Source organism: Lactuca saligna, chromosome 9 (assembly GCF_052625555.1).
Source record: "Lactuca saligna cultivar CGN05327 chromosome 9, ASM5262555v1, whole genome shotgun sequence".
NCBI classification, from domain to species: domain Eukaryota; kingdom Viridiplantae; phylum Streptophyta; class Magnoliopsida; order Asterales; family Asteraceae; genus Lactuca; species Lactuca saligna.
This window is the reverse complement of record NC_136425.1, coordinates 192,869,264-192,889,387: the sequence shown is the minus strand read 5'-3', so window position 1 is coordinate 192,889,387 and position 20,124 is coordinate 192,869,264. Positions and strand designations below refer to the sequence as shown.

General features: G+C 36.6%; 2 protein-coding genes across 4 annotated transcripts; one reads left to right on the top strand and one right to left on the bottom strand.

Moving 5' to 3' along the window:
• The first annotated feature begins 342 nt into the window (after nucleotides 1-342).
• On the top strand, nucleotides 343-5,599 carry LOC145014900 (disease resistance protein RPS2-like). 2 transcript variants are annotated; one of them, XM_078973339.1, is made up of 4 exons: nucleotides 343-550; nucleotides 640-738; nucleotides 1,639-4,616; nucleotides 5,205-5,599. In XM_078973339.1, the coding sequence occupies exons 3-4, from the start codon at nucleotides 1,654-1,656 to the stop codon at nucleotides 5,206-5,208; spliced, it is 2,967 nt and encodes a 988-aa protein (XP_078829465.1). In that variant the 5' UTR covers nucleotides 343-550; nucleotides 640-738; nucleotides 1,639-1,653; the 3' UTR covers nucleotides 5,209-5,599. The 2 variants fall into 2 exon arrangements, with proteins under 2 accessions (XP_078829465.1, XP_078829464.1); XM_078973338.1 differs by lacking the exon at nucleotides 640-738.
• Nucleotides 5,600-6,020: 421 nt separating this feature from the next.
• On the bottom strand, nucleotides 6,021-14,083 carry LOC145014609 (uncharacterized). Of its 2 annotated transcripts, none has more exons than XM_078973023.1 (4): nucleotides 13,602-14,083; nucleotides 11,831-12,964; nucleotides 6,597-9,777; nucleotides 6,021-6,427 (listed from the first exon to the last, which is right to left on the bottom strand). In XM_078973023.1, exons 1-3 carry the CDS (start codon nucleotides 13,744-13,746, stop codon nucleotides 6,617-6,619), a joined length of 4,440 nt encoding a protein of 1,479 aa, XP_078829149.1. In that variant the 5' UTR covers nucleotides 13,747-14,083; the 3' UTR covers nucleotides 6,021-6,427; nucleotides 6,597-6,616. The 2 variants fall into 2 exon arrangements, with proteins under 2 accessions (XP_078829149.1, XP_078829150.1); XM_078973024.1 differs by having other exon boundaries at nucleotides 13,816-14,083.
• Nucleotides 14,084-20,124: the final 6,041 nt, after the last annotated feature.

Below are 20,124 nucleotides of genomic sequence, written 5' to 3'. Positions count from 1 at the left end.
AAGGATGATTAAAAATGAATCCCCCCCCCCCCCCCCTCTGCGGGCAAAATTACGGGACGGAAATAGCTACTTTCGACCCCGATCCCGAAAATGAAACGGGAGTTAGGCTTGCTCCCGATTTTTCTTAAACCGGACCTTATTAATGAGTTTGACCAGATTTTAGCTACTCCGAAATGGCCAGTTTAAAAATAGTTGGTTAGTTTCAGGAAAAAAAAAAAAAAAAAAAAAAAAAAAAAAAAAAAAAAAAAAAAAAAGATATATATTTTTTTAAAAATAAATGAAAATATGATTAATTTAGTTTATATGCCCAAATTAAAACGTCGGCCATTCCTACTCATTTTATTTCCCAATCCTCTCTCCCCTCTCTAAGAAAACAGGAAAATAGTTTATCGTTATCCGAAGACTTTGTTCTTCTATTCGCACAGGTCAACGGCTAACGAATGAAGTATGTGGCTGTGAATCTAATCGAAGCTCTTTTGTGCTAAATATTTGAACTGAAGAAATCCAGCAATCGAGTGCTTGTAACTCTAAAGTTACTCAGGACTTCAAGGTAATCTAAGTAAACTCAAACTTCAACTTCACCGATATACGTGCAGTAACTACACATCGTTAACTCTTCATCTACTTCGTTGATTGTAGTAGTTATGATTGCAATTTTAGAAGGAATTTTTCTGTTTGGTGCCGATGACAGTGTGAATACTTGAATATTTGATCGAATTTTCTCGATTGCAATCCATTGTAAGTATATGCTATGCGAAAATTGATGGTAAATTACATAAAAATTCAACCGCAATCATCAATTTGGGTTGTAAAACATGGCTTGAACTATTTCCTGTGGATTTAATTGATAGTAGGTGACACGTACAAGTACAAATTGTGTGCATTTTCAATCAAAACTGAAAGCATTCAGCAGAACATTAATGATATGTTGAACATTTGCTATACCTATTTTTTTTTTTTTGTATTACCTTGTGTATGTTTTTACCCAGTTGGCTTTCTGACACATTAACAGGACAATGCCAAATAATTGGGTGATTCTAACACAACCATGTTGTTTGATCATAATGTCAGATTGACATAATTTTGTGAGTTTAAGCATTAAAGTTAACACAGCTGTGTGACCTCTTTTGGATTCACTGTTGACTTGATACAGCCAAGTCAAATATGACATGGATCAGTTATTTGACTAGCATTTTGGCAGTTAATTTGGAGGGAAACGTGAACATAAGCATAAAAGAAGAAAATCTGATGATACTATATAAGTAGTTTTTCTTACCATTGTACAAGTATCTCATGCATGATTTGAGCACAAACTTGTAAAAACTTGTGCAAGGACAATTGTTCGTTTACTCTTTCTCCTATACAATTGTGTGATATAAACTAAATGACATATAGTGTCTTTGCATATATAAATTTGTTCTTTAAATCAAAATATGATTAGTTGATGCTTGATAGACACCTGAGAAGAAACCTGTATGGTAATTACCCCAAAATATGGGATTAATGTGACGAGACAAATCAAAGACATACCATCTGCTTGTGATACTCTTACCGATAGATGTTATGTATTTAAAGCTCCATATTTCCTACTATAATATACTTTCACACTCACTAGCTTTTTTTCTTTTTGTTTTCTAGGGTTTACTTCTACTTATGGCTGAAGCAATAGCAGCTGGTGCTGGTGTGGCAGCAGCAATTATCCAAGGTAAGACAGCATTATGGGAGCCACTTAAGCAAACAATTGCATTATCAAAAGATATGGACGAAATACATGGAGCTTTGGATGATGCAATGCAAACCCTCATTGCGAAAAGGGATGATCATGAGGACATGGTTCAAAGGCACAAGACAACAATGACACCTTCCAATGCTTACACCAACTGGAATCACAGAGTAAATTTGGTTGCAAAAGAAGTGGATGATTTAAAAGCCAAATATACAAAGGAAAGGAAAAAGTCATCTTGGTTTTCTATCGGTTCACGTTCTAGCTTCACTAAGAAGATGAGGAAGACTGCTGCAAGGGTCTTTGCTCTTATGGAAGAAGATACACATTTGGTAGATGTTTTGGTTGACAAAAAACCTGCATGTGTCGTGGAGATGATAACTTCAAAAATTACAAATATACCAACTCTCCAACAACCATTAGAACAAACATTGGGTTGGTTATGTGACAAAAGGGTTAGAGGCATTAGAATCCATGGACTTATTGGGAGTGGGAAAACAACGATAATGGAGAATTTGAATAACCATGTCAAGGTTGCTGAAATGTTTGATATAGTAATCTGGGTAACGGTATCAAGAGAAGGAAGCATCGAGAACAGAGGCATCGACCAAATTCAACAAGTTATTATCCAAAGATTGAAACTAAATATCGGGGTTACCACTACCATTGACCTAATTGCTTCTAGAATAAGAGAAGAGTTGATAAACATCAAGTACTTGCTACTTCTTGATGATGTTAAGGAAGATCTGAGTCTGGATAAGATTGGAATTCCTATAAGCGAGAATGGTAGCAAAATAGTATTTACAACTAGGTTACGACATGTTTGCTCCTCAATTGCAACGAGACAAACGAATGTTGCAACATTAAACAGAAAGGAAGCATTGGATATGTTCAAAAGTGTATTGGATCGACCACATCTTGCAGAAAACTCCAACATTAAACGTCTAATGCCTCTTATAGTCAATTGGTGTGGTTATCATCCACTCATGATAAAGGTAGCAGCAGGTGTGTTTAGAGTGAAGGAGACCGAAGAGAGTTGGCATGACGGTTTAATAAACTTGAGAAAGTGGCCAGAAAAAGGAGATGATACCATGCAAGAAATATACAAGTTATTGGCATGTTTTTTTGATTCCTTGAAAGTTGTCCAAAAGAAATGCTTCTTTTATAGTGCATTGTATCCGGAAGATAGTGACATTCAAAAGGATTGCCTACTAGACAATTGGGCAGCAGACGAACTTCTCGACACAGTTGATGATGTGGAAGGAACACGTGTTAGTGGACGTGACATATTGGATTATCTTAAGATGCTCTCATTGGTTGAAGAAAATACTCAACAGTGTATTAGGATGCACAAATTGATTCGCCTAGCCGCATTATATAATTTGTCAACTAACGAAGACCAAGAAAATCTAGTAAAATTTGGTGAAGCATTGAAGAATCCCTTGGATGTGGAATGTTGGAAAAACAAGAGATGGATCTCACTTGTTGATAGTAAAATGAATGCATTACCTGACGAACCAGATTGTCCAAAGCTTTCGACGCTATTTTTGCAGAAAAATCCTAATTTGGAAGTCATTCCACGAGCATTCTTTAATCATATGCAAGGTCTTCGTGTCCTTGACTTATATGATACGAGAATTTCATCATTACCAAGCTCTGTTTTGAACCTAGTCACCTTGAAAGTTCTCTATCTGCAAAAGTGTGTGGCCTTAGTTGAGCTTCCTCATGATATTGGAAATCTTCAAAAACTCGAAGTGCTCGATACCCGTGGCAGCGGATTAGCGAACATACCACCTCAAGTCGAGAGATTGATCTGTCTAAGGCGTCTGTTGGTATCTTTCACTAGCTCATCAAGTAGCTCTCCTGTTCAAGAAGCAGCTGAAGACATCAAAGTAATCTCCAAGATTCCTAAGCTTAAAGAATTGGTAATTGATGTTGAGGAAGGGCTAGAGAAACTTTTATATGGTTTGATTGTCAATGTTGTTACGTTAACAAATCTTTCACTTCTTCAATTTTGTTCTCCTAACAAGGTGGTAGATCTCATCAAAGCTATAGGCGGTAGTTGGAAGATCAACTTTCCTAACGAAAAACTTCTTCAAAAGTACATCGACAAGGTAGAAAGCTCTAAACTCAAAAACTGCCAAATTTTTATAGGTTGTGATATCTCATCGCCTCCTCACATTATGAAGTTCATGCCATATTTCAAGTTCAATGGAGAAGTTAGCAATAACACAATCTCACAAGTACTTGGTAATGATGTTGCAATTGAATTGGTGAATCATAATGAACTTGAGCACTTATCCAACTTCACTCCTGCAAACATGAACAAAATCCGTAGTTGTGTTATCAAAGGTTGCAACAAGATGAGGACCATAGTGGATGGTAACACGGGAGGTAGCTTGATATTAAACAATTTGGAGCAATTACACATGATCAATTTGCCATTTTTGAAGAACATCTCAGAAGGTCCAATGCAAGGTCTAAATAACTTGAAAACTTTGATTTTAAGTAACTGTCCCATGTTGACATGGGTATGTACATATGGTGTAATTCTACAACTTCCTGAGATTCGTCATCTAGAAGTCAAAGGGTGCTCTGAGATGAAAGAAATATTCAGTGGGCCTGTAAATGTTGTTTCTCCGGTGCTTCCAAATCTAAAGAAACTAATACTTGTTGATATGCCTCAACTTACAAGCATACTGGTAAGTAACTCATTTGAGTGGCCTTCTTTGGAGAGACTTAAGATTCTTGGGTGTCCCGAATTGAAAAGATTACCTTTTCGAAAAGATGGTGCTGCAAAGCTGAAATCCATCGAAACAGAGAAAAGTTGGTGGGAAGCTTTAGAAAATGACAAGGATGTTAAAGAACAATTTCAACGCTATTGCACCTTGAGGTAAGAGGCCATTTATCCTTAATAAAATCTTTAGAGTACTAGTTGTATTTTACTGAGCAACAAACATATATAGCAAACATGGATTGTCAATTGTATGTATTTTAAGGGGTTTTGACAATAAAAAGGATTTTTTTTCAAGATATATCTCACATCATATAGTTTATTTCAACTCATGTTAATTAATTATCTTTGTAAAAACAGGGAAAAGTAATTTTCCTTTTGGCATTGTAATATTGTTGGCCATTCTAATTATTTAGCAACTATACACCTTGTAAATGTTAATCACCTCTCTACTTATGTGTGATGTTCCGATCCTACATGCCCATTTTCCTAAACATTTATCCCTAATGAGCCCTAAAAGCAACATTATTTTAACAAGGAAAATTGGGTAATTTATGGCAGTTTCTTTTTTGGCCAGAAGTACCAGGCAAAACATAATGTGCCAATGCAACAACGAAAAGTTGTTAAGTTGTTTTAGTCAATAGTATAGGCACCAAACAAAAAATTGTGTAAAAATAAGACAAATCTGTTAGAATATGTAGCCAGAATGGTTTGAGAAGGTGTAACTATTGCTTTATGTTTTAACAGCTGAAGAGATCAAGAAAATGCAAATGCCAATTTATTGATGATGTGGCAACTACTCTAGTGGCTGCAGCGCATTGGAATAATTGTATCACATGTTACCTTTACCATTCCAATGGGATTATAGGTTATGTTGTTGTAGCACATATTAATATGTATTTGCTTTTATAAAATCCGTTACCACACGCCTACATATGTTGTTACTTGTTACATGTTTGTTTGATTTTACTTCTCCATCGGTGGAAGTTTTTGCTTATTATCATGTAAACCATGTATAGATTTTATCTGAGAAATTTCTTGTTTTTCTGCAATAAAGAGAATGATACATGTATGTGTCCATTGTGTAAACTATAAGGAGGTTTTCCTTCAGTCTCAGCCTAATCGAATTTGTTTTACATGAAGTTTTATTGATTGTTACATGATTCTTGAGTTAGTAGTTCGTAAGTTTTGGTGATTGTGGTAGATATTTCTGTAGCTTAAGAAGCTGGTTTTGTTAAAGTCTGAGTCTAGATAATAAATCTGCTCAGGGAAACATCTTTGGTATCACATATGTTCATGTATAGCAAAGCAGTCAACTGTGGCATTACCCTATCAATATATAGTAGCCAGATAGTGTATCATGCTATAAGGAAGTGTAATTTTTGTAAATATGATTGCATTCTCATTGTAAATGTTTGAAAGTTATAAACATCACCTGTAATATATATATATATATATATATATATATATATATATATATATATATATATATATATATATATATATATATATAGTTTCACTTACCTAAGATGCATTCACACTGTATCACATAATGCTTTCAGAGACTACAAACAAACTATAATCAAGTAACCAACAATATACAAATTCTTCTTGAAAAATACATCATATACTACGAAACAAAAGTCTGTACAACTTATAAAAAAGCTATCACATTTTCTAACAATTGGGTGTAACATATATAAATAGTTTCACTGCTACAAAAAGATATACAAAAGTGTTGATTTGCTTCGCCTTCAACGCTTTCCAAGTGTCTACTATATGAAGTTAAACTTTGCCCTCTCCCTCATCACTAGATCACCAAAAATAAAATACTTTCATTCTAGCAAGTTTTGGCATATGTAAATCACACCCAAACAAACACCTTTTAACACACACTTTGTTTTTAAATTCACATGGGTGTGTGTCCACTTGCACTGTTTCTTTCTGCTTCCTAGTAAGCTCCCCAATACCTAACACACATTAAAAGAAATCATACTATTATTTCAATACATATTAGAATCCCTTATACCCCGTTCGGTAGTGGTGAATTGATATGCTTTCAAGTTTCAGATGATAAAAAATGATAATGTTTATGAGATCAATTGATTTTGATTAAGATATCAAGATAGGAAACTTCACCTGTGTTTAAAAGAAAAAGGCTAATCACTCAAATGCGGGAGAATGTTCACAGCATCAGCTAGTTCATCCATAATGTCACCATTTGTTCCAAGTGGGATGAAAACATTAGCCAGATAGTTAGGTCGACCACGGGTCCACTCCGGTTCACACCATTTCAATGCATCCCACCATTCATTCTCTCCTTTAATTTCCTTGATATCATTATCAAATGCTTTCATGTAGGATAGTTTCTCTAGTTTTGGGCAATCATAAACGACCAGACTTACCAATCGTGGGGCAATACTTATACCACGAGAGATGCTAACCAATTCAGGGAGGTGTAGAAGTGATATCTTTTTCAAGCTTGGAAGATAACGAGTTGATGTAGAGTTGTAGGATCCCAAACTAACAAGGCTATTGATCATAGTACAGTCTTCAACGATAAGAGACTCTAAGCAAGTGAGGCTTTCAAGCAACCCCTGCGTAAAAATGGTCCTCAGCTCAGGGCATGAATGCATCGCCAAGGTTTTTAGATTGGACAGACACCGACTATGAATTGGGCCATTCCAGATGCAAAGGAGACTCTTCATGTAATGAATTGAGAGATGTTGTAATGATCCAAGAACTGGTCTTACGAAAAAATCTTCTAAATGGCGTCCATTGACAATCTGCAGCATCCCATTGCATTCCGACAACAGGCAGAATTTCAGCTTCTCCATCTCCGCCAGCCCAAAGGCAGACAAGGACTGGACAGTCCAGTGGCGATCTATGAAAAGAGAATTAGCATGTTCTAGAACCCTGGCAATCACTTTTGTGTCCCCATTGCCATTTGTATATGTCAGGCACTTTGGCAGTTTTGCAAAGGTCTTATGAAGGTCATGTGGGACACGCGATATGAGACGTTGTTGCAGGTGACCAACAACGAAACCAAAATTCGACAAATGTTGGTAAAGAGGGACCCCTCTCCAGTTCAGTGTCTCCATAAACATCTCCAGCAGTTCTATGGTAGGGAAATATAGTCTCAAAGATTCCAAGTCCCAAAACTTAGACAAAATGCCAATGATAAGTTTGACCTCATCCTCCCACCATTCACCATAAAAATCCACACAAATGCTTAGTTCCTTTAACCTTATCAGTTTTGACAAAACTGCTACATGAATTATTTGCATACTTTGGTTGCTTGCTTTGGACTTGTCTTGAAAGCTATACAAAGAAAACTTCAAGCATTCCAACTTGGTTAGCGACCCAAATTGCTCTGGTAAGCATACAAGCTGTGTTCCTTCTGAATCAAATACCTTGAGATTCTTAAGGGCTCCAATTTCAGGTGGTAGTTCCATCAAAAGGTCACAGTCTCTTATGAATAATTTTCCAAGAGTTGTTAACTTGGAAATGGAAGATGGCAAACATTTTATGCTCGTGCTTGACAAATCTAGAACTTGGAGGCTAGGCATATTATCAAAGAATGTAATGGGAATATCAATGAGATCTTGATTAAAGTGTAAAAACAAATTTACAAGAATTGGGCAGTTGGGGTTATCTGGAAGCTCGGATATTATGTTATTACTTAAGTGGATTTCCCTCGCATCCCACTCTTCAACGTTTGGCATTCTGTTTGATTCTGAACCATCTTGCTTAAGATAAAGTCGATATGCACGAGGTACAAATTCAGCAACTAAAACAACTCGAGTCTCATCTCTCATTCTAACACAATTATTCCCGACTTGTTCTAGAAGGAAGGAACGTATGAGGTCTTCAAAGACATTTTCTCCTTCCTGTTCAGTTTTTACCAACCCATCTCTAATCCAACTCCTTATCAATAAAAATTTATCAAACTCTGTTCCTATGTAGCGTGTTGCAAATTGTATAATGCACCTTTGAGACAAGCTTTCCATGCGAGACCAAATGAATCTTAACACCCTCACCATGATATCACTTGTGATACCCAACTGTGATGATGAAGAAGGCTCTTTTTGTGAGGCTAATTCCTGTAATGCAAATTCCCAAACACCAACTTGAACCACACCTCTCAAAGCCCTTGCAAGTAAAATGATGGCGAGTAAATGGCCATGACACTTTTCAATTAAGCGTGTTGCCATTTCTTGAATGCTAGTGTACTTGCTCACTGTTTCTAGGTCAACATTTGTAGAGAATAATATCCAGGGTAGAAGATGATCCTCAACTTTGATCTCTATATCCACGGGGAAATAAGCATTTTCTGATCCACTTGTCATCACTATCTGAACAGTTTCAAACCATTTGGACAATTTGAACTCAAGTCCATGCAAATCGATTGAATGATCACTGCAATCTACAAACAACAAACAGTTCAGGTACTTTTCCACAACAATTGTTTCATTGTCAGATTCTGAGCTTCTTTTCCTCCACAGATATATCTCTTCTTCTATGTCATTCACAAGCTCTTTGATGTTATGACGTGATACACACAAGACCATATCAAACGCGCTTCTTAACTCTGGCATATCCTTCAATGTTTCTACTACTTCCTGAGAACCATTTCCAGAAATACCAAGCTTCTTGACATTCAAATCCTTGATACAACTTACAGCTCTGTGGGCAGCTGAAGCAACTACACTAGCATGGACTTCTGGTATACCTGACCAAAAACTTGCAATAGAAACTCGCCCAGAGTTGACTCCTGTTGCTAAATTTTCAATTCCTACAGACCCGAAACTGTTGTCTTCTGGTAAATAGGCCACCATATCAAAATGAGCATCATCTAAATGTTCTTCAATGTCTTGAAGAAGTGTTTGAATCTCTATCAGGTAGCTTCCATCCCTGGGAGAGTCCAGTGACTTTCTTATGTACTCATCTAATGAGGAAAAATTGTCTAAAAGAGACCTAAAGTTGACCTCTGCTTCTATTTTCACATGGTAAAACCAGATGAGGTGTAAAAAGTCCTTCATCCTCATCAAGGCATCAGCTCGTTGTATATACTCCAATTGCATCAATCCATACAAGGATTTTGTTTGGTCTTCATCAATGACTTCATGGTTTGGCTCACTAGTTGGATCAAACTCGTCACTAGAGTACCTGATGCTTTGCTGTGAACTTATTTCAAGGCGCTCATATGAATTTTCAGATATAACATCCACATCCTTTTCTGGCATGTCACCATAATCACCCTCATGCTGGTCGGATTTGGCAGACAAAAGCTCAATGTCCTTTTTAAAGTAGCTTCCTCCTGAAAAAGCAATATTAGCATCTTTTTGCAAAGAGAACTATACTAAAGAACAGTTACATGGCCAACATACTAAACATCAACATGGAATCATCAGGGAAAACAGAATAGGGTGATGTATGTATGTATGTATGTATGTATGTATGTATGTATGTATGTATGTCTGTATGTATGTATGTATGTATGTATGTATGTATGTATGTACGTGTGTACACACACACACACACACACACACACACATATATATATATATATATATATATATATATATATATATATATATATATATATATATATATATATAGGTTCAAATGTGGATTGCATCTATTATGCAAATGTGTGGACAGTGTCATTCAGTGAAAATGACTTAGAGAATAGGTTGTTAGGTAATGTGAAGCAAATGATATCCAACCTAGCTGGGTTGATGCACCGGGTTTTATACATATGTGGGGCGTGAGGTTGGGAGTTCAATTCCCTTAAACTACCTCTTGTGGTGCCCCATGTGAGGGAACTTTTCCCTGGAAATCCCTATGCGGGCTGGGTTTACCCTGTAAAGGAGCTCGAAGCCTCGAACCCAGGGTGCTTGCTAAAATATTGCGAGTAGGCTTCCGCTTAATTCGTTTTCCGTTTCAAAAAAAAAAAGGTAATGTGAATACGTTCAATGTCACATAACTATTGCCATTATTCACTCATTCTTATTCTTACAAATTATATTTAATCTTCAAAAACACATTCTGACAGAATGAGAATCATAAAAAGAAAAAAAATCCATATTACCCTTATAGATGATTTAATTAATGAAAATGCATGATAATGACAATATTTATTATGGTTGAACATATTCACATCACCAAACAACTTATTCTCTTAGTCATTCACAGAATATCACTGCCCACACATGTCCGCACAATAGATGTTCATCCACATATGAGCATATATATATATATATATATATATATATATATATATATATATATATATATATATATATATATACACACACACACACACAAGCACTTGAGGCAAGTTAGATGATACATAGTGCTTAAGTAAGCTCATAGAATGTAAATGCTATCATCATTCTTTTACTTTCCTTCTTTTCACTAGAAATCAACCCAAATATGACACAAATATTTAATAGAGTCGTTGAAATAATTTAATAGCTCATATCACCAACTTCTCTTGTATGCATTTATCTCACAAAGTTAGTACAAATTAGTTAATTTGATTCTTTAGATAGCAATGCACCGGTTTAAGATGAAAGATATTGTTGAATACAATTTCTTTGCAGTTTTTTATAACAGGAATTATGGCGAGGATAACAGAAGTGGTAATTGAGAATAATTTTGTTCTAAATAGAGAAGTACATGACATTGAACAAGCGGAAGAAGCAATTGAAGAGTTAAAAGGGCCGGATAATGATGTACAAGGAATACAAGAATGTATGAAAAGTCCTCTTAGTGGATAAAGAAAATAAAAACAAAGTGATTCTCGTCATTTCACAAGCACTTAACAAAATTTGTTAGCAAAGTTAGTGATAAGGACCATTTGTGTGCAAGGTTTGCTCCATAAGGATTATCTATGCAAAAAAGGTCTAATAAGGACTATTTTAGGGAAAAATTGAAAATCATTAGGACCATTTGTGAAAATTTGTCAATATTATATTACTGTACAATACAATGAATAGATACAAGAATATATATATATATATATATATATATATATATATATATATAGATAGATAGAGAGAGAGAGAGGGAGGGAGGGAGAGATGCGGATAGAAAAATCGTACGTGCCGATGGGCTAACTGGGCCTAACCTAATATATAAAATATATACATTCTAACATTTTTTGGCAAGTATACATTGAGAGGACTTTTAGAAGGATATGACATAACTAAAGGACCTATAGTTTTACTTGTGCTTAATTCTCTATGTATTTCATGGTAACATGCTAAATTTACTAAAAACCACATGTATACACACAAATTGATGAAGCAACGGTAAATTAATGCATTCATATACAAGGAGACAATATAGAAAAAGTATGCATTTACCAGAGTTCTCTCCATAGGAAAAGAAATGCTTCTGCAAGCTCCAATCAGATGTAGTTATACCCATTTGGGGAATTGAATTATCAGTTCTCTCATGTAATGCCATTATAGACTCAAGACCAAAGAGAACCTCAGCCATTGTAATACGTGGCTCTTGATGTTCACGCAAACAGCATTTCACTATTCTTGCATAATCATTTAAGCACCTAAGCGAAATCTGCCCCCTCAAATCTGGATCAATGATCTGCTCTACTTTCCCTGTTCTTATACAGTGTTGAGCCCATCTCACCAATCCCCGTTGTTCCTCATCAAGATTCCGATCGGTTGCACGCCTCCTGCATAACACTTCCAATAGAACAACTCCAAAGGAATACACATCAGACTTCTTGCTTAGTCTGCCTGTTGTATAAAACTCTGGATCGATATACCCAAATGTGCCTGCAACTTGCGTAGTAACATGGGTAGACCAGTTATCGGTGGGGATTATTTTAGATAATCCAAAGTCTGTGAGTTTGGCTGCCCATTGGTTATCTAACAAGATATCAGCGCTCTTCACATTGTTGTATATGACCTCTTTCCCACTACTCCCATTGTGGAGGTAGTGTAATGCACGTGCAGCATCAATACATATGTTGAGTCTTTGCGACCAAGATAATGGAGTACGATGCTTGTGTAGGTGCTCTCCAAGGCTTCCATTGGACATATACTCGTAAACAAGAATCATCTCTTTACGATCAGTACAAGATCCAATTAAAGACACTATGTTAGGGTGTCGCAACATAGGAAGCAAATCAACTTCAGCCTGAAACTCAGTGGCACCTTGATGAGAAACAGGGTTCCACCGCTTAAGAGCCACGATGATTCCTGTTCCACTCTTGATTGTGCCTTTGTACACACTGCCGAATCCACCTTTCCCTATGACCATGCTTTCGTTGAAGTCTTGAGTGGCGGATCGAATTTGAGCAATTGTAAATTGATGGAAACATTCTCCCTTTGGGGATGATGATCCGGTCTCTTTACTAGATGTAGGTACAGGTAGCAAATTGGACGGTTTGGATATGTTACCATGATATCCCTTATGCCGGAGGGATTTGGCAGCTGACAAAAGCCTTCTGACCTTGCTAAAGTGGCTTCCCCCTGAAATGAAAAGCAATATTAGCATGTGTTTGCAAAGAAAAGTATACTAAAGATCAACAAGGAATTACCGAGGAATGTCAAGAATAGAGTGATACATGGATAAAGAACATACATACATAATTTTATATATACACATATGGAGGCACTAGTTAGTGTGGTAAGTCAGAAGAAAAATACCCACCCCAACTAAGACTAGAAGCGAAAGTACTTTAAGTAGATAAATGCCGATGGGCAATAAGACAGAAAGCTGAACTCAAGGACCAATGATGCCTATTCAAGGTTTGATATGGGTTTTTCTTTTATCTTATGAAAAAAATTGTATTAATGTCATATCCATCCATCCTCTTCATTCTAAACATCGTCCCAGTGGACACTTGGTTAACATTATATACATATGAAAGTCAGCTTCACTTGCTTTTTTTGGCAAGCATATATTACGAGGGTTTTAAGGACATAACGTTACTAAGGTACTTATAATTTGACTTATTTTTCATCTTGTGTACATTTCATAGTAACATACTAGATTTATGAAAAAAATACATATATTTTTCATCTTGGGTGGCAGATCGAATCTGAGCAATTGTAAATCGATGGCAAATTAGTTGTCCCTTTGGGGACGAGGATCTGGTCTCCTTACTAGATGTAGGTAGAGGTGGCAAATTGGACGTTCTGGATGACCAGTCGATACTAGATGTAGATACAGGTGGTAAGTTGGACGGTCTGGATGACGAGTCGGAACTGTGAAGGGAACCATCCTCCTCAACGTCTAGCCGTGACAACATTTGTGTTCTCTCTTAGCAATTAACGCGAACACAAATGACTTCAAACCGTAATATAGTAGAAAAAACCACCTGCTCAAGAAGAACTCGTTGTATCAAATCTTGTTGCAGTTTCAATAGCAAGGGCTGCTGAACTGTCGCCGGAATTCCCTCGGCCAACGGAGTCGGTGCAGTTAGGTTTCAGAAAATTCTTCGGTTGTCGATTATACTTCTGTCCCTACCATCACCTTTCTGCAAAAATTCTCCCTCCTTCAATTACTCTGTGTTTCTTGAGGATAACAACTTTATCTTCAGTGCGAGAGGGGCGTTGACCGTAGGCGCACCACCAATATTCCGAGTGTGTTTGTGATTCTTTTTAAATAATTTTTTATTGAGTTTTCTATAAGTATCTCTTTCTCTTTCAACTTTTTTTTTTTTTTTCAGTTTTTAATTATTTTTTATTTTATTATTATTATTATTATTATTATTATTATTATATATATATATATATATATATATATATATATATATATATATATATATATATATAATCCGGTAAGAAATTTTTTTTGGTAGGAAGGTAAGAATTTATTTTTCGACATATTTTTTTGACGAACAAAAAAAATGAATCACTAGATGATTCATTTATAAGATGATTCACAAGAAAAAATTCTCGAAAAAACATCTTTATGATTCATTTTTAAGTAAATTAAGAAAAAATTCGCTTTTATGACAATTTTAGTGAATAACAACAAAATCATTATATAAATGAATCATCGAGATGTGTTTTTGAGAATTTTTTCTTGTGAATCATCTTACAAATGAATCATCTAATGATTCATTTTGTTTGTTCGCGAAAAAAATATGTAGAAAAAAAACTTCTTACCTTCATACCAAAAATTTCCTTCTTATTTGATCTTGATTCTATATATATATATATATATATATATATATATATATATATATATATATATATATATATATATATATATATATATATATACTAGCAGTGTACCCGCGCAAAACGGCGGGGAATGTAAATTCTTTCGGTGATATGTTTCCTCTACAAAAATGTTATGTTACAAAAGAAAGTACATGTCGAAGACAAAATAATCAAACTATGGTGTTATTTGGGATATGAAATCATTTTTTGTTCCTGGACGGTGGGTTTTATAGCAGAGGAAGGAATAAAGAGGTATATGCGATTGGAGGGATATTTGAATCAACATGCTAAATTTAAGTATATGTAAAATGGTTCAAAATTTGAATGAATTCGGGATTTGAGGGAACCATATCAAATTGCTGATAAATATAAGGAGATTTGATGATAAATTTTTGAATTCAAAATGTGGTTAAAATTTAATATTATTTTATTAATGGTTACTTGTACTATCAGCTTCATCATTTGGACATCTTAAAAAATATTATTATTATAATCAATCTATTTTTAGAAATAATTAGATTTCTTTTATAAGATAGTAAAGATATATATATATATATATATATATATATATATATATATATATATATTAAAATTGTGTGTTCTTAGCTATAGTAATTTGGGTTTTCTTTTGTTAAAATTTCCCCTTCTATTATGTTCTTCTTGTCTTTGTTTTTTTCAGCGGTCTCTGTGTAACGTCCCAAAAATACAGGCCAAAAATTTCATTTTTTTAAATACATTATTATATAAAACCATCGGCATAAAAACATTCATATTAATATCTCATGTCAAAACCAAAGTGTCAATAACCAAAACATATTATCATATCACCACATCAGAGTGTAATCCCGAAGATCTCATGTGCGGAAAACATAGTGTGATGCGTTGCGATCAAGCCAGCTCCTTTCCTTTGAAAATGAGTACCTGAAACCAAAACTGTAAACCGTAAGCACAAAGCTTAGTGAGTTCCTCCATCATACCACATACCATACAATCACATAGCATACATACTGCGGGGAAATTCTGGGGTGCCCGACCTACCCGTGTCAAGCCATTTTGGGGTGCTGACCTACCCGTGTCAAGCCATTCTGGGGTGCTGACCTACCCGTGTCAAGCCATTATGGGGTGCTGACCTACCCATGTCAAGCCATTCTGGGGTGCTGACCTACCCGTCGGTCCTAACAACCGACCCTCGGGGACTATTCCACCCCCTACTGCTACTATCACATATATCATAACATAAACATACTATCAGACATATCTGGGGTGCCTGAACTACCCTTCGGTCCTAACAACCGAACTCGGGGACTAGTCCCCTCCTATTACCTCTATCACATATAACATAACAAGTCAGCATGCAAACATATCATCACATATTGTCAGACGTATCTGGGGTGTCTGACTACCCTGCGGTCCTAACAACCGAACTCGACTACTATCACATACAACATATCATGCTAGCATATAACATATCAGGTAGTAGCAAACCTAGATGATATCACAAAGACAATCATCTATCGTACGTCTCCTACTGGTGGGTCGGTATTGTGGCCTTAGACCCACCATTACTGGAAGGTAACTCACCTCACACTGCTGAAGTTCCGTAGACATAACCCCACATTGCTGAAGTCCCGCAGACTTCACCCCATCTGCTAGATGACAGATTCCCGAACTGTCAACAGCAAAATAACACCCAATTAATAATTGGGTCCCAACACATAATCATAAATACTCACTTGGATACTTACTACATTACCCCAAGGTTGGCTTTATGCAAGCCCAAGGCTCAATCCTTAGGCCCAAAGTCCACTAGGAAATCAAAGCCCAGCATATGGAATCCTTACAAGGTCTTACCATAAGGCCAAATCATATAGTCCAGTCCAAAATTCAACATTCTAATGGCCCAATATCACATAATCATAAAGGCCCAAAATATGGCCCAATTTTCCAAATTGGGCCCAAACCCTTACATGGGCTTTACCCTAGGCCCATTAAATTATTTTAGTCCAATTGCATGATCTTGTATGGCCCAATTATGTAACGCCCGTAGATCCGGGCAAGTCAATTTAGAAGCAATATGGGTCGAAAACGACTTTTCGGCAAAATATTATTTAGAATAAATAATTTTAACCAAGTTATAGTATATGTCACAAGGTTTCTGTACATATAAAGAACGCCAAAATCTGAGTTATAACAAAGAAGTTATGGCCCGTCGAAGTTTTACGGCAAAACCGGCACGGCACTGGGAAGCGTAAAAAGTGAATTTATGGTTATGATTTTTCAAAGTTTCAGCTTAGCAGTGCACAGCCCGAAATCTGAATTTTAGATCGTCGATTTTTAGCCGACGGGATCTAAATGAATGTTTTATTACTTGTAAATACCAACACGTAGATATAAAGAACATCAATAATAGAGCTTGTATGCGAAAGATATGGACGAAGCTTAGTCCCTACTTTTCGAGCGCGGCGAATTCGATACAGTTTTGTAAATCCGAGATAGAATGAGAATTAGCCAACGAGGTCTAAATGGTAGTTGAAGATCTCATTAATAGGAACTCAACGGTAAAAAGACAGACAAAAACGGAACTCGTATGAGAAAGTTATGGACGAAGCTTAGTCTCTACTTTTCGAGCGCTACGAATTCGATACAGTTTTGTAAATCCGAGATAGAACGAGAATTAGCTAACGAGGTCTAAACGAAAGTTTAAGATCTCATTAATAGGATCTCAACGGTAAAAAGACAGACAAAAACGGAGCTCGTATGCAAAAGTTACGGACGAAGCTTAGAGGCAACTTTACTATAGAACTCCTATAAATACAAGGGTGAACTCCTCATATTTTCTTCACACCATAAGCCTCTCTTTCTCTCTCTAACTTCTCTCTAGCCTCCCTAAACCCCTCCCAAGTCTACGGAACCTCCCTGTCACGAGAAGAAAGCCCCGGAGCGCCCGACGGCTCCGAGAAGAAAAGCTTTCGGCTCGGAAACGCTGCTCCAACGAAGCCCGGTTTTTAATAAAAACCCATTGTAAGTGAGTTATACCTATACTATATTTAATATAGCTTTTATTTAATTATAGTAACATTATTAGGACCTTAAAATAATTATTTGGGCTATTATTATGAGTTATATTGAGTGTTATTTAACGCTTATATAATAGTAATAATAGCTAGACTATTAATTAGTCGTGGTTAACGTTAAAAACTAAACCCTAGTGGTATTGATACTAGGTTTTGTCGAGGAAAATTGTTTTGAGATAACGAAGTGCTATCTGAGTTCGGAATCACCACCTAATCAGGTGAGTGCATAGTCCCTTTCATCTTACACATAGATATGAAGTATTTAATATAAACTACGTGCTATGTGTGCATATTATCTGAATACTTGTTGTCTATGTTGGATGAACGTTTTATACATGTTTTAAAGGATTTAAACTGTATACGTATTTTATGTATATGAATATGTGGGGTATGATGATTGGTAGATAGATGATGAGAGATAGAAGATGACGTGAGTATACATTGGCAACTATATACTTAGTGCCTATGGGACAAACACCGGTAGCTATGGACTTAGTACATGTCAGACACTGGTAGCTATGGATTTAGTACCTGTAGGAATTGGTAGCTATGGACTTAGTACCTGTTGAACGCTGGTAGCTATGGATTTAGTACCCGATGAGTAGGATATAGCAGCTATGGAATTAGTGCTTTACGAACTAACATCGGCAGCTATGGATTTAGTGCCAGTCCTATAACCCTGGAAGTAAGGGACTTCGGAATAAACAAATGCAGGATAGACGACTCTTAGGTTAAATCCTTAAGAGTAAAGAAGATAACGGGGATGGGTAATGGGGTTAATTGTTTGATGATTAAACATAACAATTATATTATTGTGGGATTGAAAACCCTATGTACTCACCAGGTTTCCCAACCTGACCCACTCAGTTTATGTATATCACAGGTGTTGATATGAAGTCACTTTACACTGAGAGATTTAAAGAGATGTAGATCACTAGTGTAAATAAATGTAAGTTCTGTTTATGCTTATGTTTCTGTATTAACAATGACATCCTAAACGTTTTAAGATGAATAAAAATACGTTTCTTCGAAAATGTTTTAATAACGTATTTATCGTGTTTTTCTGGGAACAAATTCCGCAACCTTTTTATAAAATGAAGTACTCTGATTTTTATAAAGCATAAACAAAATCGGTCTTTTCTGGCCGTGATTTTGGGGATGTCACAAATTAGTAACCCAATAATCAAGGCCCAATAGAAGGGTCCAAAAATAAGCCTAGGTGAAATTAGGGTTTCACATAAAATGATGATTAGGGTTAAGTTTCCTACTTAACCCATTAAGGACTTAATCCATTAAGTCCATTATCGCTTAGATTGATCTTTGCCAAAGTTTATTATTTAATATCTCGGGTTATTAAATAATTCTTGTGTGTGACCCGGATAATTCTTAAAGTTAGGGTTTTATTGGCATTAGGGTTTTCCAATCCAAATATTAGCCCACTTATCAATTTGTTGGCCTTTTGTGATAATTAGGGCTTTATTGGGCCTAATAAGCCCACTAAAATCTTATTAAGCCCATATGGGTTTTATTGGGTCCATTAGAGTCCATTAAGCTTCATTGGGCCCATTAGAGCTCCTTTGAGCCCATTAGGGTTTCTAGCACCCCAAACGAATCTATCACGAGAGGCAAAGCGCACCGCCACCCGGCACGGCGGCCGGTGGTGGCAGGAGGCGGCAGCCACCACCTCACGGTGGTGGTTAGGGTTCTTTCTCATTATTCCATTTTGTTACAATTACAATGCTCATCTAATTAACACACGCATACCCTAATCTAATTACAAATACACACACACACACACACGAAAGAACACCCACCCATGGTGGTACACGACGGTAGCCACCACCTCACGGTGGTGGCAGTGGCGGTCTTCCACGATTTTCCGGCTTCACACCCATAAAACACAACTCTTTCTCGGAATGGGAAACCAACCACTTAATTGGTGGTGAATGGCAGCGGCAGAAGGTGATTTCACGTCGTCAGCCACCACCTCGTGGTGGTGGCGGTGGTTACTAGTGGTTCACAGTCAAATAGCCACCCGCATACACGAGCATTGGAGATGAAACACACCCATACGAACTCAAGGCCACTCCCATGGTAGCTGGTGGTGACTAGACAAGGCAACAATGACGGAAATGGAAAGAAACGGAAACAAGAGGTGGTTTTGCGATGAGAGCCACCACCTCACGGTGGTGGCGAAGGCTCTTCTATGTCTTTTCCCATCATCCATTCCACACATGCACTGATGGAGCACACACGAATCTCCGGCGACATCACCTTCAATGGAAATAAGCGGCAGTGGAGAGAAAACACGACTGAGGTGGCGAAGGGATGATGGTGGTGATTGCTCACATATGCTTCGGCCTTGGAAACTTCCGTTGCAGCGTT